This window comes from Stegostoma tigrinum, chromosome 12 (assembly GCF_030684315.1).
Source record: "Stegostoma tigrinum isolate sSteTig4 chromosome 12, sSteTig4.hap1, whole genome shotgun sequence".
NCBI lineage: Eukaryota > Metazoa > Chordata > Chondrichthyes > Orectolobiformes > Stegostomatidae > Stegostoma > Stegostoma tigrinum.
The window spans coordinates 15,599,442-15,625,178 of NC_081365.1; the positions used below are offsets into that span (position 1 = coordinate 15,599,442).

The 25,737-nt window shown below is 43.7% G+C and overlaps 1 protein-coding gene across 1 annotated transcript in view; it reads left to right on the forward strand.

Moving 5' to 3' along the window:
- ripk4 (receptor-interacting serine-threonine kinase 4) overlaps nt 1–7,373 on the forward strand; it is a 61,548-nt gene extending 54,175 nt beyond the window's left edge. The window contains exons 7-8 of the mRNA XM_048541500.2: nt 2,351–2,603; nt 4,958–7,373. Of these exons, the coding sequence (XP_048397457.2) occupies nt 2,351–2,603; nt 4,958–6,165 (1,461 nt within the window). The 3' untranslated portion in view covers nt 6,166–7,373. The remainder of the gene's footprint in view (nt 1–2,350; nt 2,604–4,957) is intronic.
- The last annotated feature ends 18,364 nt before the right edge of the window (nt 7,374–25,737 follow it).

A 25,737-nucleotide genomic window follows, 5' to 3' on the forward strand; every position in this document is an offset into this window, starting at 1 on the left:
AGATTTGATGGATTGCCTGCAGTGCGTCTTGGAGGTGATACACACTAATGTCAGCATGCACTGCTAGTTGTGGTGATGGAATGTTGAAGGTGGTGGATGAGCTATCTATCCAAGCTTTGCTTTAAATCTACCTCAATGGAATTGAGCTTGTATTGTTGGCATTGTATACACCCAGGGAGGTGGAGAGTAATCCATTACATTCCTGACTTGTGCCTTGTAAATAGTGGCAGTCATTGGGGAGCAAGAGTTGAGTTATTTGCCACAGAATTCCAAGCCTCTGACCTTTTCTTGCAGTGACAGTATGTATTGGTCTGGTCCAGTTCATTCTCTGGCCAATGGTGACTTCCAAAATGCTAATGGTGATCAGCAATGGTAGTGAATGTTATGAGGAGATGGTTGGAGATAGTCATAGAATTATAAAGTACAGATCAAGTCCTTCAGCCCATCAAGTCTGTCCTACCAAAATTGGTTCATTGTCTGGCATGTGAATCCAATGTCAAAAATAACAAAGTGTGGAGCTGGATGAACACAGCAGGCCAAGCAGCAACTCAGGAGCACAAAAGTTGACGTTTCGGGCCTAGAACCTTCATCAGAGAGGGTTTAGGCCCGAAACGTCTGCTTTTGTGCTCCTGAGATGCTGCTTGGCCTGCTGTGTTCATCCAGCCCCACACTTTGTTATCTTGGATTCTCCAGCATCTGCAGTTCCCATTATCACTGAACCAATGTCAAAAGTTGCCTTTTATTTAATACCCTCAACTCTCATTAGAGTAGCTGGCAGAGGTCAAGGAAGGTCACACCAATGAAATGGAAAGCCCCTCACCTGCGATTAAGAACAGATTGTTGGAGATTTGAAATAAACGCATAAAAAGCTGCAAGTACTCAAGTGGTGAGAATGAGAATTAAATTTTTTATCTCAAGATGGTAGTTCTAATGAAACACCATCCACTGTAACTACTTAAAACTGCTGAGTAATTACAACATCTTTTTGCTTTGTTATAGTGTTGAATTTTGGTGTAGAAAGCTTTATTCTGCATCAAACTTATTCTACAGTTGATCCTGTCAGTTGTTGGTGTAAGTGGGAAAGAATACTCACCACATCCCCTATTCTTAAGATATTCCTTCTCTTTGTTGAACATGGGATTGAGGGAAAGAAATAGGATTTGTATTAATTCAGTATTTCAGCACTTGTCTAGCCTGACACTGCTCCAGTAGTGGAGGCATGCTGCATTGTCAGAGATTTGTCCTTATGGAGGTTGTATTTTGAGAATACTTGGGCCCAATTTGAAGGCGAGGGAATTCTTGCAGTTTTGTGACAGGCGATTTTCCCATGACCAAGCCCATTATAATTCATTATCTCCTAACTGATAATTTTCCAAACCTATGACGTTATACTACCTAGAAAGATAAGGGCATCATGGGAAAACCACCAAGTTCCCTTCCAAGTCTCTCACCATCCTGGCTTATAGATATATCACAGTTTTTTCACTGCCATGAATCAAAAGACTGGAATTTCCTTCTCACCAAGTGAGACACCAAGTGGTTCAACAAGGTAGCTTACCATAATAAACACACATTTGCCAGTGACACACTCGTCTCTTCAATGAATACAAAGTTGTAAGAGTTTCCTGTGAATTAAGCGGCTGCTTTGTCTTACTAACATAGTCAGGGCTATTTGTACTTTTTAAAAAAAAATTGCAATTCATTCATCTTGAATTAATTTACGACTGCTTGAGGATGGGAAGGGTATAACGTAAATGTAAGTTTGATATATTGAAGCGGTCGTACTTGCACACCACTATCCATAACATAATACAAGGTGACTGAGAATACATTGGCCCTTTTTAAGGGGTTGTCAATCTTCAGGAATTGAAGATTAATCTCCAGGGTTCTTTTCAGCAATAATAACATATGAACATTGAAAAAGTTGGCATTTTTTTTGTTCTGTGATATTCTTTTGTTTATATATAAATACATTGGAGATTTATGGGAGTGGTGGTGAAGAAAATGTTGCTTGATTGCCATTCAGGGATTGACTGGCTGATTTACTGATTTCTTTTTACTTCCTGCCTCAGCATTGTCCTCCCCAAATCACCTGTGAAAGCAATGTGATGAAATCTCCAAGAATGCATTCACTAGAGTTGATAACCCAACCTCCAACTGTCCCCGGGCTGGCTTTAGACAGACACTGCACCGTAGAATAAAAGGTGCACAAGCAAATCTGAATAGAGAGTCTGAGCACCCATGTTTAGATTCTCTGAAACCAAAAGCAATCTCTGTGCCTGCCCCATCGAGCCCATTCAGAATCTTGCATATTGCAATGTATGACGATTTTTTTTTCCTTTAATGTCAGGATCGACTTGTAGCAGTTGAGCAGCCAATTCCGAATCAGCAATACAAACGGGCCTCTGACTGTGATGAATGCAGCCTTTCGCAGCTACTGTCTCAGCTGGACTCAGGCTTTGAATCAGCTGGGAACGAATGCCCTGCAAATGGTGAAATAGCTGACAGCAAGAAGAGACTCTCGGGGATCTCATCCATTGACTCTGCGTTCTCATCCCAGGGATCCATATCATTGTCTTTTGGAAAGGAAGCTGGAGGGAGTGGTAAGTTGATTAAACTTAGCTACATGGTGATGCTTATTTAGCCTTGTTATTAGTCATCAATTGTGTTAGGTTGCATCATGCTATATTTCCCCATAGGTGCTGGCACATGACTGTAGGAGGTGCCAGGTTGTCTCTGCCATATGAGTCTGAGCTCTGAGTATTGACAGGGAACTTGGCCATTGGAGAGATCCCTGCCACCTTGCCTTGTCCAAGAACACTTTGTCCATGGAAGGGGGTCATGATTCAGGACACGTTTTAAAAATAGTTTTTATTTATTTATGGCCATGAAGTGGTATTGACTGGGCATCCTTAATTGCCTTTGTGAAGATGATGGTGAGCTGCCGTCCTGAACTGCTGTAGATAGACCTGCATTAGGGAGGGAGTCCTAGAATTTTGAGCCAACAACGCTGAAGGAGCAGTAATGTATTTCCATGTCAGGACAGTGAGTGACTTGGAGGCGACCTTCAGATGGTGATGTCTGTGTCCTTCTTGCTAGTAGTAGTTGTGGGTTTGGATGGTGCTGTCTTAAGGAGCCTTGATGAATTTCTGCAATGCATCTTGTTGAATATACACACTGCTGCAAGTGGTAGCTGGTAGAGGGAATGAATGTTGTGCTGGTCAAACAGGCTGTTTTTGTCCTGATGGTGTCAAGCTTCATGAGTGTTACTGAATCTGCAGTCACCCAGGCAAGTGGGGAGTATTCCCTCACACGCTCCTGACTTAGCTTTGTAGATGATTGACAGGCTTTGAAGAGTCAGAAGGTGTTACTTGCTGCAGTAATCCACACTTTGACCTGCTCTTGTAGCCACTGTGTTATATGGCTGGCCCAGTTCAGTTTCTGGTCAATGGTAACCCTAGGATGTGCATATTGGAAGGTTCAGCAATGATAACGCCAGTGCGAGTGGGAACTTGCACTTTTCTCTTTTCCCATTTTCTTTCCCTAGCCTGAGAGTTTCTGGAGCTGTACTTAGCACCAAATCTAGCTGAAAAGCCAAATATAAATTTAGAATCTTTTGGTAATGTATGGCTTAGCAGCACACCTTTTGGGTAACATTTACCTCCAAGACATTGTGGGTGCCTTTTGTTGCAAGCAAAAAGATACCTAGGGCTAGCAAGTTCTTTTTCCTGATTGGTAACATGAAAACATTTTGGTATTAAGCTCTCATTGTGCTTGTAGCCATGGCTACCAATTTATATAATCAATAACAGTTTCCGTTCTCTTTTCATACTATTCACAGAGCTGGGTTCATACTAAATGACCAATTCTGCGTGGCTTTGCTGGGAGCAGCTTGCCACTGAATTTTGCAAGATAAAATATATAATTTGTTCAAATCACTGTCACAGTTATCAGAGCTGACGACCCATAGCAATAATCTCTTCATTGTTAAACACTTACACTGTGATCCCATGGATTGCATTCTGAAGTGTACTATTGAAAATGTAGAACATCAAGTTGAAGGATGTAGGCCCGAAATGTTGACTATCCTGCTCCCCAGATGCTGCTTGACCTACTGTGTTCCTCCCAGTTCCACACTGTATACACTTCGACTCCAGTGCCTGCAGTTCTTGCTGTCACCCAACGTCAAGTTGCTGCGGTTTTCAAAGCTTTGACAATTATTAATCTCCCAGTCAAAACTGCAGCAATAATCTAATTCTATCACATTATTCCACAGTTAATATCAAAGATCACTGCATGCAGATTTTGGGAATAATTTTGCTCTCTGGGAGTGGGTTTGTGGTTTGAGAGTGATTCTGTGGGTAACTTTCCTACTGCCTACCACTTACCAATTCTACTGGTTACTTTCCACTTGCCCTCAATCTTAAGCAGCCGCTTTCTGCATTGTGAGGTTGGGTGAAGTGTGACATGGTGATGGGGGGAGTGTGTTGCAGGAGTGTGGGGAAGTGCTGTTTGACAAGGCAGCCTACTCTGGCCTTAATTGGGGATGAAAGCGTTTCTTCCCTAACCACTGCATCCACCTGAGAATGGATGCAGTCCCTGCAGTAGCAACTTCTCCTGGTAGCTTTGTTGACCAATCAGATGCCTGGCAGTTCTTAGAATTGGGTCGCCCTCTGCAAATTGATTGGATATGGGCTTTCTCCCCTAATTGGGAGCAGGACTGGGTGAGAGTTCCCTGCTGATGCTTTAGGCACGTTAAATTTCTGCTCAAAATCACGACATGGTTGCCTCTCATAGGGTTTTTTCCTTTTTATGACTGCATTTCATCAATGGATGGACGATTAGACTCCTCGCATTACTACTTTTCTTTTTGTTTGTGCTTTGTATAAAGAGTTAATGTTATCTGTGCACTTGCAGTGCAAGAACTAATTGGCTTCCATTTTCCTTTCCCTCCCAGAACAATCCATGTCGGATGTTCCAAAGAAGAAGCTCTATGAAGCCATTGTTTCTGGGGACATTGGAAAGTTGATGAAGCTCCTGCAGCCTCAAGATGTGGACCTGGTCTTGGACGATGGCATGAGCCTCCTCCATTATGCCGTTCAACTGGGCAACGAGGAAGCTGTGCGGTTGTTGCTTTTGTACAACGCCAACCCAAATGTACCTAACAAACGGGGGTCCACGCCACTTCACCTGGCTGCAGAGAAGAACTTGAAGGTTATCGCTGAGCTGCTCCTGGGAAAGAAGGCAAACATAAATGCCAAGGATGAAGACCAGTGGACTCCACTCCACTTTGTCGCGCAGAGCGGTGAAGAAACACTTTTGCGCTTGCTACTGGACAGGAATGCTTCAACTAATGAGATGGACTTTGAAGGCCGAACAGCACTGCATGTTGCTTGCCAGCACAGCCATGAAAACATAGTGCGTGTTCTTTTGAGCCGCGGGGCTAATGCCCAAGCCAAAGGGAAGGATAACTGGACGCCTTTGCATTTTGCTGCATGGCAAGGCCACCACACCATCACAAAGCTTCTCATCAAGCAGGCTGGGGCAAGTGGGGACGTGCTGACAGCTGACGGAAGGACCCCATTACATCTTGCAGCCCAGAGAGGGCAGTACCGAGCAGCTCGTATCCTCTTGGAGTTTAAGAGCACTGTGAATTGGAAAACCTTGAGCCGCCACACACCCCTTCACCTGGCGGCCGAGAGTGGTCACACCAGCACTTCCAGGCTTCTTATCAAGCACGGTGTGGACATCAATGCAGTGACTGAGGATGGTTGGACTGCCCTCCACCTGGCATCCAATTGCGGTCATCTCCAGACTGTGAAAATGTTGGTGGAAGAGCAGGCCAACGCTGAGATCACTGGTTCCCTCCAGAGAACAGCTCTCCACCTTGCTACAGAGAAAGGGCACAGTGAAGTGGTCAGGGAGCTTCTCAACTGCACAGAAAATATTGTTAACATTGCGGATTACGAAGGTCTAACACCTCTGCATTTGGCAGCCAAGTGTGGACATCTAAAATGTATTGACATCCTCCTTGCTCATGGCGCTGATGTTAATTTACACAACTCAAAATTTCAGACACCTTTAAGCCTGGCTGAAGAATCTGGCAATGGCTTGGTCATTGATGCTCTTCGGTACCTGACAGACACTGAAATAGAAATCTTGTGAGGTGGTGGCTGGTGACAACAAGGAAAGGCCTCCCAGAACCTGCTGAGTCATTGCACAAGATTAACAAAAACTCGCGGCCTGTTTGAACTGAAAACTGTGCATTTGGTTTTGTTTAAATCCTCCAATTTAATGGAACAGTCCGTTTTGATGGGCGTGGATAGAAAATTACCCAACAGATTCCCATCAACATCTCGAGATTGTGAAGGAGGTGCTTTCTACTTGGATTTCAGAGCTTCACAATATAGAATATGCCTCAGCATTGTCAAATCCCTCGATATTAAAACATCTGTATTGTCCTCCTATGATAACTGCGAAGACAATATTGCATGATGGAATAGCTTAACAAAGCAGATTTCCAGAACTCTAAATGTGCAATTGCTTGACTATTCTACCTGGGTTCCATGTTTGTGCCATAAGAGACGTTACCTTCATGTTAGACAGTAAACTTGGCAGATTCATTTTTATTTTGGAAATCATTTTTGCAGACATGATGTGCTGAAAGGCTTCCTCTTGAGCTGTGTATTTGCTATGATCTTGTTACTGATGAGGTTGCCTACTCCCTCACCCTTTTGAAGCAAAAATACAAAACAACACTCGGGTGACAGCCTTCACACACACTGCATTGTAAAGGACATTGAGGGATTACCTCAACTATCATCCTCCATTACGCACATTTGTGCTGGTTTTATTATGTCTTTGATGTAGCATTGTTATGGTTGACTCAAATGTGCAGGAACTTGTATGACTGAGTTTAAATGCAATTTGAATAAGTTCTGTTTCCTTATACCATGAGGAAATTATTTGTGTGGTAGCATAAAGGTAAGGAGTGCTTTATATTCCTTGGATCAATTATTATGTAACAAGCAAGCTGCTTGTACCTATCCATCAGTGATTTAGACTTGCATTATTGCTAGGGGGGGTCATGAAATCAAATGTCATATTTGCCAGTAATGTATTATTAACCTTCATGTTTGTGCACACTTCAATTCTAGCCTTTCCCCTCTTACTTTACATTCAACATTTTTGCATGCGAAGTAATGCAATTGTACATTTCATAAGTTAAATAGAAAATGATATCCAAGTGAATCTTGGCAAAAGCATCACAAGAATAAAATGTGATCAGAGATAATGAGAACTGCAGATGCTGGAGAATCCAAGATAACAAAGTGTGGAGCTGGATGAACACCGCAGGCCAAGCAGCATCTTAGGAGCACAAAAGCTGACGTTTCAGGCCTAGATCCCCTCTGATGAAGGGTCTAGGCCCAAAATGTCAGCTTTTATGTTCCTAAGATGCTGCTTGGCCTGCTGTGTTCATCCAGTCCCACACTTTGTTAACAAGAATAAAACAAATAATTTTCATTTTTTTTCTTGCCACAGTATAAAGTTGATCCCAAAAAATGTTTTACTTTAAAACAAAAATTACACATTGTAGACTCTTCTTTTTTATTTTGTATTAACGGCCTTTTAAATGTTTTATTCTTTTCTGGGTGAGTGGTGGTGTTAGACTTTTTTTTTCCCCATCACTACTCCAATTCAAAGCCAGGAGCAAATAACCAGGAACATTGTGGCGGCTTCTCTCTGCAGTGATCCTAATTAGGAAATGTGGATGTACAGGTTTGGTTTTGGCTATGATGTGCTCAGACAAATGTTTCTCTGTCCCTTAATTTACATTTAATGACTAGCTACTAGGGGCAAGATGCTGAAGCAGCACCAGGAGTCACTTGGCATGGAGGAAGGAAGTGCCTTGTTAAAAATGATTTGCCGTTACCACAAGGATAAGCGATCACACTTGCATTACTTTAAATTTCCCTAGTGCAGCACATTGTGTAAAAAAAAATCCAATGTATATCCAAAATTTTAGATCATTACTTGTATACGTGTTTTTAAGTCATGTTTTCTACTGAACTGGAAATTTGTAAACACCTGCCAATTTGTAAACTTTCCTCACCATTAGCAATTTATATGAGTGCTGTTTACACCAATCCGACTGTGTTGCCTTAATGGAGCAAAATACCTTCACCTTTGCATCACCTCCCAACCTGTGGGTAGGCATAGACCCACCTTACAAGCAGAATAAAGCCTTGTGCATTTCACGGTGTAATTCTGGTCTCGAGCTGATATTAGGAAATTGGCCTGTTCCAAAACCTTTTCTGGAAAGCCATCTGTGCCATTTTAAGGTGAAGTTCAATCTGAACATTTCAGCATCGGTGATAATTAGATGTATTGTGCATTGCCATGAGTGAATGGAAAGGGACTCTCCTTTTGGTTAAGGCTGATAGTCTCCTTTTAGGCTGCCACTTATTTAGAGAACTCTTTTGCTGCATGCAGCTATAATACAGTAAAGGATGCACAGGGACTGAATGTTTCCCATTGCTCCCTTGCTAGTGAGGTTAGCTGGCTAGGAAGGGTATATTATTGAGGTGTAAATAGTATTTCAACACATCAGTATGTGGGCCATCATGTATAACATTTTAACGTGTCTCAGGTGGTAGTGCTGATTTTTCATTTTAAGTTTTCACTTATCTAAATTGCTATGCGATTATTGGAAATATGTACGCTTTAGTACATCTCATAAAAGGCAATGTTTGCTTTGTTCTTTCATAGATTACTGATCCTTATTGTAACTAACACTGTAATTACACTAATAATAAAAAAAAGACATTTGTTGTCCTTCCTTAAGTGTTCCGAGTTTTCTTTCTTGCCTGTTTGGCATGAAGTATCATTTGAAGGGCTCTGGTGCCACAGCGAGTGGATTCAAGTGGGTATGTTACAAATCTGACAAAACATCACAAACAGAAATGTTAATTTTGTTTCTCTCTCCATCGTTGCTGCCAGACCTTCTAAATGTTTCTAGCCTTTTCTGGTTTCATTGGATTTTGGGCTTTTGCAGTATTTTCCTTTTCGTTATAGTTCCTGGACTAGTTCTGGGATAAAGTATCGTTTCCTTCGGAGATGTGGGGCATTACATCTTCCTCCATTTCAACCAGGCAGATGTGAAAATTTAAAGTTCCCACTTCTGATCAAGAGTGGACCTTAGTTGAGACCAAAGCAAACTCAGTTAAAATGGCCTGTTGGCTTTCACTGACTTGAAGAATGATCACCGAGGATGGTGATTTTGCATGGCTTTGAAGAGGGATGTTTCACTGGGGAAATGGGCTGAGCTGTGTTTAAAGGAGAGATATTGTCAAATCTGCCTAATCTGGAGGTGACATCATACAAAGAAAATGACAACACAGGAACAGGCCCTTCGGCCCTTCAAGCCTGTGCTGATCCAGATTCTCTATCTAAACCTGTTGCCTATTTTCCAAGGATCTGTATCTCTCTGCTTGCTGCCCGTTCATGCATCTGTCTAGATACATCTTAAATGATGCTCTCATGCCCGCTTCTATCACCTCCGCAGGCAACACATTCTAGGCACCCACCACCCTCTGCATAAAGAACTTTCCACGTATATCTCCCTTAAACGTTTACCCTCTCAATTGAAATCATGACCCCTAGTAACTGAATCCCCCATTCAGGGAAAAAGCTTCTTGCTATCCACCCTGTCTATACCTCTCATGATTTTGTAGATCTCAATCAGGTCCACCCTCAACCTCCGTCTTTCTAATGTAAGTAAACCTAATCTACTCAACCTTAACCTCCCTTCATAGCTAGCACCCTCCATATCAGGCAACATCCTGGAAAACCACCTCTGCACCCCCTCCAAAGCATCCACATCCCTTTGGTAATGTGGCGACCAGAACTGTACACAATATTCCAAATGTGGTCGAACCAAAGTCCTATACAACTGTAACATGACCTGCCAACTCTATACCCTGTCCGATGAGTGGAAGCATGCCATGTGCCTCCTTGATCTCTATCGACCTACATTGCCGCCTTCAGGGTACAACGGACTGGAACACCTAGATTTCTCTGTGCATCAATTTTTCCCCAGGGCTTTTCCATTTATTGTATTGTTTGCTCTTGAATTGGATCTTCCAAAATGCATCACTTCGCATTTGCCTGGATTGAACGCCATCTGCCATTTCTCCGCCCAACTCTCCAATCTATCTATATTCTGTGCATTCTCTGAACAGTCCCCTTCACTATCTGCTACTCCACCAATCTTAGTGTCATCTGCAAACTTGCTAATCAGACCCTCTATACCTTCCTCCAGATCATTTATGTATATCACAAACAACAGTGGTCCCAACACGGATCCCTGTGGAACACCACTGGTCACAGTTCTCCATTTTGAGAAACTCCCTTCCACCAGAACTCTCTCCTGTTGCCCAGCCAGTTCTCTATCCATCTAGCTAGTACACCCTGGACCCCATGCAACTTCATCTTTCTCCATCAGCCTACCATGGAGAATCTTATCGAACACCTTACTGAAGTCCATGTATATGACATCTACAGCCCTTCCTGCATCAGTCAGCTTTGTTTCTCCTGTTGCCCAGCCAGTTCTCTATCCATCTAGCTAGTACACCCTGGACCCCATGCAACTTCATCTTTCTCCATCAGCCTACCATGGGGAATCTTATCGAACACCTTACTGAAGTCCATGTATATGACATCTACAGCCCTTCCTGCATCAGTCAGCTTTGTTACTTCCTCAAAGAATTCTATCAAGTTGGTAAGACATGACCTTCCCTGCACAAAACCATGCTGCCTATCACTAATAAGCCCATTTTCTTCCCAATGTAAATAGATCCTATCCCTCAGTATCTTCTCTAGCAGCTTCCCCACCACTGACGACAGGCTGACCAGTCTATAATTTTCTTGATTATCCTTACTAGCCGCCTTCATCTGAGGGATCCCACCATCCCTATCCCCAATGACTTCAGAAACTTTGAAGGTTTTAGCCAAGATCTGTAGCTTGGGTTGTGGGTGATATTGTTGACTTGCTCTCGCCAAGCTGGCTTGTTCTTGCTCAGACATTTTGTCACCATGCTAGATAACATCATCAGTGAGGCCTCCAATGAAGAGATGTTATTTTACTCTCCTTGCAATTTGTACTGTCTGGTCTGTTATGGCGAATACTGTCACTTTCAATTTATATGGGTTATATATGTATACACCCATATACAAACCCATACAGAAAAACACCGGAAATGACAGTACTCACCATAGCATATCAGACAGTATAAATTCCAAGCAGAGCAGAATAACGTCACTTCATCAGAGGCTGCACTGATTTTACCTAGCATGGTGACAAAATGACTGAATGAGAACAAGCCAGCTTAGTGAGCAAGTCAACAATGTCATTACTTCAGAAACTCACTAGTTCTTTGTCACAATTCTTTCCTAATCATATAGTACAGAAGAAGTTCTTCACCCCACTGAGTCTGTGCTGCCAAAAAATACGCTACTATCTCCAATAATCCCACTTTCCAGTACTAGGCTGACCACTTGAATATTCTGACACCAGTCTTCAGCCAATTCGATTCACTCCATGTGAAATGAACAAACTGTTGTAGGCTAAAGCAAAGTTGTTAGAAAAGCTCAGCAGATCTGGCAACATCTGTGAAGGAAGAAAGAGTTAAAGTTTCGGGTCCCGTGACCCTTCCTCAAAACAGAGGAAGTTCAGTTCTGTTCAGTTCATTTCATTTCAAAAACTTGAAGATTTCTATCTAAACTTTCCTGGCTTAGAAACCCCACAAACTTAAAAGATAGAATTAGAATCCCTACAGTGTGGAAACAGGTCCTTTGGCCCAACAAGTCCACACCAAACCTCAAAACATCCCACCCAGACCCATTCCCCTATAACCCACCTAATCTACACCTCCCTGAACCTATGGGCAATTTAGCATGGCCAATCCACCTACCCAGCACATCTTTGGACTGTGGGAGGAAACCAGAGCACCCAGAGGAAACCCACGCAGACACAGGGAGAATGTGTAAACTCCACACAGACAGTTACCCGAGGCTGGAATTGAACCTGGGTCCCTGGTGCCGTGAGGTAGCAGTGCTAACCACTGAGCCACCGTGCCACTCCCTCAGCTGGATCAACTAAAATATGACTCAGGGTTAGAAGAAATCTGTTCTCCTTTCTAAGTGAGCTCTGACTTCTGGACTAACACACCTTGAACTGTCAGATCTGAACTTGAGCCCTGCACTAAATCAATGCTAAACTCAACTAAAATAAATGTGTTTACTCTCTGCCATAAACTCAACAGTATGGACATTTTATCCATTAATACCACAGGAGCCCTTCTTCACATTTGACCACAATCACAGATTTTCTGGGAATTAATGCGCTTAGGCTCCTGATTCAAAATGCTTTCTGACCTTTTTACAAAAGAATTACCTTCACAGAAATAGCCCACCACCTCCTGCCTTTATTTTACATCCAAATTATTTTTAAAATTACATTGGCACCATTGGCCCCCAGTATTCAGGACTGTAATGGTGGAGATATCGCTTGTTAAGAATTCCTTGACAATCAAAAGCTGGTAGTCCCCCGTTCCCTTGTAAATGCCGGATGGAGCATTAACAGCTGCCAGGAGTGTCCTGACCAGAGATCCAGGAATTACAAGGGGCACAGGGCTAATGGTGAGTAGGAGATTGGAAATGAGAACAGGGGTATGGCTCTCAATGTGTCTGTCTTCACTAAGCCCCTTCCTCTCCCTGACGTGGGATGCCTCATGCTGAATATCTTTGAATGAGCAACCCCTTTGGGAAACCACAACAGGCCTGACAGTGTTTGCTTCTCAGGTTTCCAAAGCAGCAAATGGGTGGACCCAGCATTGGAATGATGTGTATACAATGGCCAATTAATGGCCTCAAATTGCTCCTGGGCAAGTAAACCACTCATTAATCTTCCTGTCCCAGATTTAGTTGAGACAGGGATAGAATGGCAGAGACCCTACCCATTGCATTCCAAACCAATTAAATATCCCCCAGCTCCAACCTCACCAAAGTGGAGGGAATTAAATTCTGCTTATATGACACAGCACAAAAACAGGCCATTCAATCCAACATGCCTGTTCTGACCCTTTGTAGCTGTTTTTAGGTTGTACTATCCAGACCACAGTTTCTTGATCCCCTCATTGCCTTCGGCTCTTTCGTTAAATAATTCTGGGCCTTCACACTGAATATTGCCAGCAGGGTGGGTTAACGAGGAAACTGCTTGAAGTAAGTTTAAGGTTTATTGCAAGTTTACAGTACAGTGGCATTCTGTGTCCGTTCTGTCACTTCACTAAGCACTCAGTTATGTTCTGACATGTCTGTGTCTTTTTCCAATGTGAATTCTATGTTTATAGTCATTGATTTGACAGTGACATCCGATCAGGGTTATAAGTTTCAACTACAGATCCTCACCCGACTAAACAAGCAGATTCTTAGCTCAGAGGTCTCTTGGACACACTGTGCAGCACATACTAATGGACCACAGAACATAGGATTTACTTCCTTTTCCTTCTTTGCTGTTACACTGCCGTCATCATTTGGAAGCGAAGCTTGATTGAGATTCATCAAATGATTGGTAACAAGAACCTAGAAAATCTTTACAGGATAGAATAGAATCTTTCCTTCTTGGTGAATTTTTTTCCACCCTGGAAATGTTACTTTGTACCAGTTGTTTTTCCAACCATTTTCCTCATTGAAATCACAGCCTTCAATGGTACTCCATAGGGAATTTACCCCTGTTTGAGGTGTTGGGAAGAAAACCATGAGGAAGTGTTTAAGAGGGATATGGGCTAAATGCTGGAAAATGGGACTAGATTTATATAGGATATCTGGTTGGCATGGATGAGTTGGACCGAAGGGTCTAGTTCCATGCTGTGTATCTATGACCGTGGCTTGGGATGGACATTATCTGCACTTCTATCTTTGGTCTCTTTCCTTAGGCGAATGATGAGATGAAATCCAGTGTTTTAAAAGTCTCTATTTTTCCAGGTCTAACTTTTCTGATTTCGATCCTTTTGTTGTTTCTCGGAATGATTTTTATCAATTGGCATTAATTGTTCCAGGATTGGAGGGAGTTCTGCAGTTTGGAGTGTCAATCATGTGGGACCTGGGTTCAGCACAGCCCATTTTCCTTCAACAATCGTTAAAAAAATACTCTGAGATGCCTTGATTGTCTGTGGGCAGCTGGAAGAACAATACTCTGTCATCCTCATGCATTATGTTGCTTCATTTAAATAAAGTCACCGTGAGTCTGCTCTCTCATTAGGAAAAGAGCGACAGCTGGTGACGGTTTAACCTGTAGTTTACCACACCTCAGGTAAGGGGGAAAGGTCAAGATGGTAGGACCTTCATGACAACCTCAACCACTGGGGGAGTGGAACTTACACTGTCCATACATCACTCTACATCAAAAACCAGGTCTGCAGCTAACTGAGCTAACCAACCAGCTCAATGCAGCCTTGTTAATGCAGGTAAGTACAATAGCTCTGAGGAAGCATGTAGAAGTCAAATTGAAGACAATCATTCAGATTGTACTCACTGAACTGAGACAAGTTAACAAAGGGGCACATTTGTCCAAGCATACGTTTGACATTGTGTGCACAGAATAAGAATGTACGCCCATAGACAATTGCTTTCTCTGTCATTTATGTGTCTAATCGCAGTGCCTGCAGCAGCCTTTGTAAGAAAAACAACTTGAGGGGAAAGAAAATAGTGCAGCAAGTCTGTGTTTGTCAAACCAGGAGAGCAACATATGAAAAACGATCCTCAGCCTGTGATTATTTTAAATGCATGCCTTTATTCATTTGGGAAAGGGATTAGATGAACACTCAACGCATCACTAAATGAGCAAGGTTCTGACATAACTCATTTTGGTTGCAAACCACAAAGTTCAATTCTAAAACATAACATTGATAATAATAGATATTCCACGTGGTATGTGGTTTTCTTTGCATCACTAATAGTCTTTTTCGTGAACATATCTGCTTTTATTTCTAACTATTTGGTGTCAGACATGGTTCAGTGGAAGTGCTTTTGACTGTAAGTCAACTGAATGTTTGTAACCGTGCCGTAAATACAGAGGTCATTTTAGTTGGATGGACGATGGGTTTGCAAAGCAGCATGAAGTTAACAGCGTGGGTTCAATTCCTATCACCAGCTGAGGTTCCCAGGAAGGACTCTCTTCGCTCAAGCTTTCCCCTTGCCTGAAGTATGGTGACCCTCAGGTTAAATCATTACCAGTTGTCTCTCTCTAATGAAAGAGCAGCTCCATGGTTGAGTAAGTCTATGGCAACACAATAGGCTGTAAATGCAGTGTTGATAGCATGCAATGCCAATTTAAATGATCATGTGAATAAAACACATTTTCTCCAGAGTTGCTCAGACAATTGTCCAAGAGGTTAATCCGCCGTCTCTGGGGTCTCTATTTAACCTAGCTCACATACAAAGTTGAACTGCAGGATCCTGGGGATAAGGATTTGTGGTGTTGAATGGCTGGCTTTGGTTCTGAAGCGTCTTTCCCTTGTGGTGTTCCGAGAATCTGGTCAGCCTGTGACTGACTGACCCAAGTCACCAATTATCCCTCAGTCTCCCAAAAATAACTGACTCTTTAGAATGCTGCATCCTCTGCCCCAAAAGAACTGGCCCTCAATCCCTTCAATTGTACAGTAAGGGGTTAATCATATGTTTACTCCCAGGATTGGTACTGAGCATGTGTGAATGGAGCTATGTCGCGGGAATGTCAGGTCACCTGGAACTAGAATATGAGCTTGTAGGGCTCCAGCCAGATGTCCTCTCTCATTGTGCCTTGTGAATAGCCACATTTACAAAAGTCTGTTAATCTTTACTTGCATGAGTGAAAATCTTGCGTTACTCCATGACAACAGACTCACAAACTGGAGATAGCTGGCAATAAGTGTACGAAGTGAGCCCTTGTGAAAATACAATATTATGGTAAACACCAAGGCCAGCCCCGTGATCTGATCCCAGAAGTGAAGGACATAGCTGAAGGGAAGATCAGTGGCAATGGACAGCAGCGAACTATAAGACTGGCCAGACACTGCATCGTGGAAGCATTGTAAACTGTGAGGAGGACAGTAGAACTTGACATTGCCGAGTTGGTAAAGTAGGCTGATCGGTGTCAGATGAATTTACATGCAGAGAAATGAGAATTAAAACTAGAATTAGCTTTATTGTCACATGCATGCGACCATATTGAACCTCCAGACCACACCGAGCTTCAATACACGAGGCCTTGCCTCCTCGCACTGGCCTCTGGTCCGGAACTCAGCTCCCTGCACTGGCCTCCAGTCGGGGACTTGCCCTTCCACGCTGGCCACTGTTCTGGGGCTCACCTTCCCGTGCTAGCCCCTGATCTGGGAATTGCACCCTGCACTGGCCCCTGGTCTGGGACTCACCTCTCTGCGCTGGCCCCCGTTCTGGGACTCACCTGACTGCGCTGGCCCCCGGTCCGGGGCTCACCTGCCCACGCTGGCCCTCGGCTCAGGACTCACCGCCCTGTGCTAACCCCTGTTCTGGGACTCACCTGCCTGCGCTGGCCCCCGGTCCGGGACTCACCTGCCCACGCTGGCCCTCGGCTCGGGACTCACCGCCCCGCGCTGGCCCCTGGCCTGGGACTCACCTCCTACGCTGGCCCCTGGCCTGGGACTCACCTCCCCGCGCTGGCCCCGGTCTTGGACTGGCCTCCCTGCGCTCGTGTCTGGTCCAGGACTCACCTCCTTGTGCCGGGCCTAGGACCGAGACTCACTGCCCCATGCTGGGCCATGGTCTGGGACTCACCTCCTTGTTCTGGCCACCGGCCCAGGACTCGCCATCCTGCACTGGGCACTGTTCTGGGACTGTCCTCCCCCCACTGGGCCCCAGTCTGGGACGCGCCTCCTCCAATCCCCTTTGAGCAAGTTTAGAAAGTTAAAAATTGAAAATAAAACTCAAGAAAAGAAAAAATGAAATCAGTAAAAGAAAATAAAATAGACAGAGAGGAGGACCTCTGTCTGGAGCATCCTACTTTGCCAACGTCTTGGGTAGACAATAGACAATAGACAATAAGTGCTGGAGTAGGCCATTCGGCCCTTCGAGCCAGCACCACCATTCATTATGCTCATGGCTGATCATCACAATCAGTATCCTGTTCCTGCCTTATCCTCATAACCCTGAGTTCCACTATTTTTAATGAGGTGATGAACTTTGATCAGAAGAACATAGGCAGACAATATAAAATAAGAAGCACCACTCGAAAGGGAGTGCAGGACCATGTGTGTGTGTGTGCACAGATCATTAAAGATGGAAAGACATTTCTAATGTCATTTCTAATCAACCAGTATCCTGGGCTTTATTGATAGGGGCATAATTTATAAAAGCAAAGAGATAATTTTGCACTGGCATGAAAGATTTATTAGACGTCAGCAGGAGTATTAAGGATGGCATTGGCCCCAACACTAAATTGGGATGTGAATGCCTTGGAGAGAATGCAGAAGAGATTTACAGGAATGGCCCCAAGGATGAGAAATTGCTGTTATGAGAATCGATTGGAAAAGTTGTGACTGTTCTCAATTCATAAAAGAATCATCTTCCCAGCAGATCCTATTCCCGTCCTAAACCCTGTTAGGATCCATCATCAGATGCAGACTATAATCTCAAATCACTGTCTCTCAGAGTCTGGGACAGGGCCCACATGAGGCAGCTAATGATTACTGAGCCACTGAATGCAGAGCTACTGCTGTGACTGCGATTTCAACAAATGGCCTGAGGTCGGTGGAAATCCTCACCTGAATAAGGAGCTCCAGGTTGCTGCCCCTTGTCCCAGGCAAAGTCCATTGATCCAATTAGAAAACAGTGTCAAGAAAAGATCAGAACGATGATGCCACTTTAATCTCAACCGTGTTTTGAGGAAGAATCCAGTGATTTTCAGATCCCTCTGGCCAGGTCGTGAAGAATCCTTAATTTCACTGAGAAATTGTGTTGATCACCATTTGTACAAGTCTGCAGGAACTTATTCATCATCAATTGCTTTCAAGCTGCTGACTAGGATTGCTGAGGTACTTAATCAGGAATAGGTTACCTTAACTTTCCTCTGTAAAAAAAACGCAGCATATCCAACTGGGTGGGCCATCGCATGAATGTGCACAGGATGCTAACAGTACCATTCACTCAGAGCTTTATTATTTGAAAAAAATGCCTCTTGTGGTCTCAATTGCATCCATGTGTCTGCTTCATGTTCGCTCCATTGGGAGCATTTAAATGAAACTTCACTCACAGGCTGTGGCAGGACCATTAGATTTTATTGCGTCTGTTTCTTGGGGCCACTATGTAAATGTATCCAATAGCACAATTCTTTAATTGTTATTTAGGCATCCTTGGCAGTCACCTGAAACAGGTGTAGGACCCCTTTGCCCTAAATGCCAGGGAGATACTCACAGTTTGTTGGAAATATTCAAATTTTCGAGAAGATTTGTAGCTCGGGTTGTGGATTGAGGTTGGAGACTTGCTCGCTGAGCCGGTGGGTTTGGTTACAGGCATTTCATCACCCTGCTAGGTAACATCGTCAGTGCGCCTCTGGTGAAGCGTTGGTGTTCTGTCCCTCTTATTGTTTATATGCCGTGGTTTGTTGGGGGTGTTTGGTGTTACTTCTGGTTCTGTTTCTCAGTGGTTTGTACACAGGGTCTAATTCAATGTGTTTGTTGATGGAGTTCTGGTTGGAATACCAGGCCTCCAGGAATTTCCTGGTCTCTGTTTGGATTGGCTTGTGTTGTTCCAGTTGAATTCATGTCCCTTTTTTTGCCTGTATGTAGTGAGACCAGTGAGAATTGGTCATGTCTCTTGGTGGCTACTTGGTGTTTGTGTATCGGTATTGCCAGTTTTTTTCCGGTTTGGCCTATGTAATGTTTTTCATAGCCCTTGCATGGTATCTCGTATATTACTCTGGTTTTGCTGGTTTAAGGTATGGGATCCTTTACATTTGTCAGTAGCTGTTGTACTGTGATTGTTGGATTGTGGTCTACCTTGATACCCAGAGGTCTGAGTAGTCTTGTGGTCATCTCTGAAATGTTCTTGATGTATGGTAAGCGATGATGTTACCTAGCAGGGTGATGAAACATTTGTAACCAAAATATTAAAAAGCCAGAATCTCCCTAAAATAAGCTCAAGGACTGGTTTTGAAGCCCAGGTAAATATAGTCACCAACTGGAAAGGATATCAAAGCTACTTTTGTGCAAAAGAGCCTGAGGTTCATTTGATTACATTCAGGTACTTTTTGTAAATCTGGACACTGATAGCAAAGTGAAAAATATAAAATAATCAGAGGGTTAGATAGGGTGGATAGGGAGACCCTTTTTCCTAGGATGGTGACAGCGAGCATGAGGGGGCATTGCTTTAAATTGAGGCATGAAAGATATAGGACAGATGTCAGAGGTAGTTTCTTTACTCAGAGAGTAGTAAGGGAATGGAATGCTTTGCCTGCAACGGTAGTAGATTCGCCAACTTTAGGTACATTTAAATCGTCATTGGATAAGCATATGGGCGTACATGGAATAGTGTAGGTTAGATGGGCTTGAGATTGGTACGACAGGTCGGCACAACATCGAGGGCTGAAGGGCCTGTACTGTGCTGTAATGTTCTATGTTCAAAGTCTTTTCTTGCTGCTGGTTGCTCCTGATCCAACAAAGAGGAAGTCAAACCTAATGGAATCAAATAGCTGCAGGACCTGTCTCCTGGTCTAAACATTGGGATGAACCTATAGGCAAAGCATTGGTAAGACTTAATATGGCCTCACCATTCTGATCACTGGCTTATGATGTTCGCCTTCAAGCAACAGTCCTATATCTGACTGTGCAGCAGCAATCTGGGACTTTGGTAGGAAGAATACAGGATAAATGATCTTCTGAACAGAAAAAGGCTTTGGAATCCTGGGGTCTTAGTTCAGGAATGTCTTAAGGTTAGCATGTAGGTTCAGTTGGCATTTAGGAAGGCAAACACAATGTTAGTGTTCATTTCAAGATGTTTAGAATACAAGAGCAGAAATGTACTGCTGAGGCTGGATAAGACTGGTCAGGCTGCATTTGGAATATTGTGAGCAGTTCTGGGCCTCATATCTCAGGAAAGATACGCTGGCATTGGAGGACGTCTAGAGGTGGTTTGCAAGAATGATCCTGGGGTTGAAGGGCTTGTAACTGGAGGAGCATTTGAGTCTAATTCAGAAAATGAAGCCACTTTCTGAAGAAGGGCCTGACCCAAAACATCAGCTTTCCTGCTGCTCTGATGCTACCTGGCCTGCTGTGTTTCTCCAGCTCCAGACGGTGTTATCTCTGACTCCAGCATCTGCAGTTCCTGCTGTCTCTGAGTTTTCCTCAGCCCTGTTCAACAAACATTAGTGAGAACAAGATTTTGTCTCAGTTATTTGTCTCACACTGCTGTTTATGGGAAATTTGCTGTGTGAATTGGCTCTGTGTTTCATACACTGGAAAAGTAATTACTTATCAAAGCGTATTTAATTGATTGATCTTGGGATATCTCGAGGCTGTAAAAGACACTATATAAATGCAAGTTCTTTCTGTTAACGTGGGTGATCTTATTTTGTGTTAATGAAAATTTGTACTTCTCAGCAATTGGAAGGGGAGCCTGGGTGTAGTGGGTGGCGTGCTCCAGTGTATTTAGATCCGAGGCCTAATTTCTGACCATGCTGACATACCGCTGCTTGGACTTGTGATTCCCAAGGCTTCCGTCCCAAATCACATTTTCCTTTTGACATTAGTGCTCAGTGCAAAACACTTCACAACACAGCACCAATTTTAAGCAATAAAGTTGTGGATATCTGGAGTCATGTTTTAGAACATTCCTCTGAACCATTTTCTTTCAAACTTTAAGAGTACTGATCGTTCTTGAATTTTCTCAATCCTTTCATTCCAAATATCACTCTGTTTTACATATTGACTTCATTCTCTTTTCTTTATATACTATCTTTGCAACTTGAATGTTCCTCAGTGCCCAACATACGGTGAAAAATTCTCTTTAAAACGAATAGAATTATTTTGTCATCCATCTGCGTTCGGGCACTGTATCCAGGAATAAGATATTGGCTTTGATCGAAATGTGGATTAATCTCTCTTAGGGTAATTGTGTCAGAGAATAGATTCATCTGAATTATACCATGGGTTCAAATTAGTTCAATCACAAGGGTGTTTAACTTTAGTTTGTATTCCTTTGAGTTTATAAATTAACTTCTTGAGTCCTGAGCACAATAACAATATTTAACAGGTAGCCACAGAACAAAACTACTTTCTTAAATTCAGAATAAAAGATACAATCATAATTTTTTTTATTTCTGGGATGAGGGTACTGCTAGCTAGTTGGCAGTTTTCTTCCCTAAACAACATTAATGAACCAGATGGGTTTTTCCTGACAGAGACAATGGGAACTCCAGATGCTGGAGAATCCAAGATAACAAAATGTGGAGCTGGATGAACACAGCAGGCCAAGCAACATCTCAGGAGCACAAAAGCTGACATTTCGGGCCTAGACCCTTCATTAGAAAAGGGGGTTGGGGAGAGGGCTCTGAAATAAATACGGAGAGAGGGGAAGGCGGACTGAAGATAGGTAGAGAAGATAGGTGGAGAGGGGAGTATAGGTGGGGAGGTAGGGAGGGGATAGGTCAGTCCGGAGAGGATGGACAGGTCAAGGGGGCGGGATGAGGTTAGTAGATACGAAATGGAGGTGCAGTTGAGGTGGGAGGAGGGGGTAAGTGAGAGGAAGAACAGTTTAGGCAGGTGGGGACGAGCTGGGCTGGTTTTGGGATGCAGTGGGGGGAGGGGAGATTTTGAAGCTGGTGAAATCAACATTGATACCATTGGGCTGCAGGGTCTTCAAGCGGAATATGAGTTGCTGTTTCTGCAACCTACGGGTGCCATCACTGTGGCACTGCAGGAGGCTCAGAATGGACATGTCGTCTAAGGAATGGGAGGGGGAGTTAAAACGGTTCGCGATTGGGGGATGCAGCTGTTTACTGTGAACCGATCGTAGGTGTTCTGCAAAGTGGTCCCCGAGCCTCCGCTTGGTTTCCCCAATGTAGAGGAAGCCACACCGTGTACAGCGGACGCAGTATACCACACTGGCTGATGTGCAGGTGAACAGCTGCTTGATGTGGAAAGTCATCTTGGGGCCTGGGATGGTGGTGAGTGAGGAGGTGTGGGGGCAGGTGTAGCATTTCCTGCGGTTGCAGGGGAAAGTGCCAGGTGTGGTGGGGTTGGAGGGGATTGCGGAGTGGACAAGGGAGTTGCAGAGAGAGTGGTCTCTCCGGAAGGCAGACAAGGGTGGGGATGGAAAAATATCTTGGGTCAGATTGTAGATGGCGGAAGTGTCGGAGGGTTTTTCCTGACAATTGGCAATGGTTTCATAGTTGTCATTAGGTTTTTAATTCCAGATTTTTATTGTATTCAGATTCTAACATCTGCCATAGCAGGATTCAAACCCACACTACCAGATCATTGTCTAGGTCTCCAGATTAATGGTCCAGCAATAATACCAATAGGCTGTTACCTAGACCAATGTCTATTCTGGAGTGCCGTCAGAGCTTAATAGAAGTGTGGAATGTGTTACCTCCAATAGGGCGTGTATGCTGAAGGATTGGAATTTTGAAGATTAAAGTTTATTCTTTTTCTCTCTGTGGGACGGGAGACTCCAATGGAAGAGGACAACGAGGGGCGAGACTAATAATAACACTTGGGGAAGGATTTAACAATGTTAACACCTCACTCAGACAACCCAATGCAGGGGCTTAGCTCGAAGGTTGCAAACATTTTTGCAATTTTTTTGGGTAACCTTATAAATGTACGCGACAGTCGAACACACACTCAGTCTGTCTTCGCTTTATGCAGAGCCCTATCTCAACATGTTGAGACAATGTTCCATTGTTAAATACATTACAAAAGAACAGGTTTGTCAGGACGCCAGAGAGCAAATGCATTTTTTTCAAGGTGTGGCTGTAAAGAGAAACATTAATAAGGAGATTTGTTCTTACCCAGGCACCAGCGAACGATTCAGAAGACAAAAATAAAGTGCAGACATTTAGCTTCATTTTCTACCCACACCCCCACGCCCACAGGGTATGTTTAACGTCCCTCCATGTGTTGCGTTTGGTGGGGGTGTATTTTAATTGGGTTGGGGGTGGAAGTTGTTGGAGACACTGCTACCTTTCTCACCCTGATTAAGTCTGTGGCTGGAAGCACAGCCAACCAAATTGGGATTCTGGGATGTTCCCAAACTCTGGGTGAGTGTTATATCGGCGGCAATCACCGCTGATCAGGTGCCAATTAAATAAATATCCTGGACTTTGGCCGTACAGCTGACCCTGTTAAATACTTAAGTCGCTCATAATATGGTGGGCCATCCCGAAACGGAACTTCACGGCGTTCTCTTTCACCAGTGGGCTCCTGTCGTTTCCATTTAAAACAACCCACATCACAACAACTTTCATTTGTATAGCACCATCAACATTGTAACATACCCCCAGTGGGTCTTCACAATCGTGCGAGGTGGGTTGTATGATCATGCCACTGGAGTAAGTAATCCTTAATTTCTTCCCACGTTCGGGGGATATGGGCCGGAAACAGGCAGGTGGGGCCAGTTCAGATTGGGATTATGGTCGGCAAGGACTGGTCAGACCAAAGGTTCTGTACCCATGCTGTATGACCTTTTGATTCTATGACTAGTTCTCCATCTATTTTTATTTTTTGTTTCAGATCACCAGCACTCGCAGCTCTTTGTTTATTGTAATCCAGCAGGCCAGGCTAATGCCCTGGAGCATCAGTTCAAATCCCACTGCAGTAACGGTGAATTTAAATTCAATTACCCTTAACTGAAAGCTAGTCTTAATAATGGGTCAAATGTAATTTTATTTCTTTCCTTTACGCAAAGGAGTCTTACTCGGGATAGATACAACTCCAGACCCACAGCAAGCACTCTGAAATACTTTAGCAAGCCAATTGCTGTAGCAAATAAAAACTGAAAAGACCCTTCCTCACAACTTCCTCCATTTGACCCAAAAAGTTAATTCTCTCCACAGATACTGCCAGATCTGCTGAGCTTTTCCAGCAATGCCAATTTTCGTCACTTGGTGTAGCAGTCCACTACTACTGTGGATATATTTAAAAAAAAATTCATGGGATGATGGTATTTCTAGCTGGAACAGCATTTATTACCATTCCTAATTCCCCAGAGGGCCTCTTGTATGTCTGAGAGCATTAGGAGTTTGGTGGTCATCATTAGCTTCCCAATGGGACCCGGGTTCAATTCCAGCCTCGGGCGACTGTCTGTGTGGAGTTTGCACATTCTCCCTGTGTCTGCGTGGGTTTCCTCCGGGTGCTCCGGTTTCCTCCCACAGCCCCAAAGATGTGCAGGCTAGGTGGATTGGCCATGCTAAATTGCCCGTAGTGTTCAGGGGTGTGTGGGTTACGGGGGATGGGTCTGGGTGGGATGCTGCAAAGGGGCGGTGTGGACTTGTTGGGCTGAAGGGCCTGTTTTCACACTGTAGGGAATCTAATAAATTCTAGACTTTTACTGGTTCAAATTCTTCCATCTGCTATGGAAGGATTTGAATGCAAGTCCCCAGGACATTACCTGGGCCTATCGGCTAATAGTTTAGCAATAGCACCACTAGACCACACCAGGTACCAAATGGCGTGCTGTGGCTCGAGAACGTGGCTCACTACCACATTTTTCAAGAGCAAGTAACCAGCAATGCTCGTGTGAAAATATTATAGACAAATATTGACTCCAAGTTACACAAAGCAATATGAAGACAGATGATTAAGTTTGTCAAAAAGATTGGCTTTGAAGTGTTTTTTTCTCAGAAAGGAAAAGTACTTTCTAGCTCGTTGTTAAGCAACACCTTGATTTTAAAATTCCAATCATTGTTTACGAGCTTCTCCGTGGCTTCACCCCTCCCTATTTCTGTAATATGTCCCAGCCCTGTGCCTCTCTGAACTGTTTCAACTCCGATTTCTGACCACTCCTGATTTAATTTTCTCCACTGTTGCTGGTCATACTTTTTGAAATGAACTCCCTTTAGAACATAGAACATTACAGCACAGTACAGGCCCTTCGGCCCTCGATGTTGCATCGACCTGTGAAACCAATCTGAAGCCCAACTAACCTACACTATTCCATTATTATCCATATGTTTATCCAATGACCATTTAAATGCCCTTAAAGTTGGCGAGTCTACTAATGTTGCAGGCAGGGCATTCCACATGCTTACTACTCTCTGAGTAAAGAAACTAACTCTGACATCTGTCCTATATTTATAACCCCTCAATTTAAGGCTATGCCCCCTCATGCCAGGCATCACCATCCGAGGAAAAAGGCTCTCACTGTCCACCCTACCTAATCCTCTGATCATCTTGTATGTCTCTATTAAGTCAATTCTTAATGTTCTGCTCTCTAACGAAAACAGCCTTAAGTCCCTCAGACTTTCCTCATAAGACCTTCCCTCCATACCAGGCAACATCCTGGTAAATCTCCTCTGCACCCTTTCCAATGCCTCCACAATTTGGGCGGCACGGTGGCTCAGTGGTTAGCACTGCAGCCTTACAGCGCCAGGGACCCAGGTTCGATTCCATCCTCGGGTAACTGTCTGTGTGGAGTTTGCACATTCTCCCTGTGTCTGTGTGGGTTTCC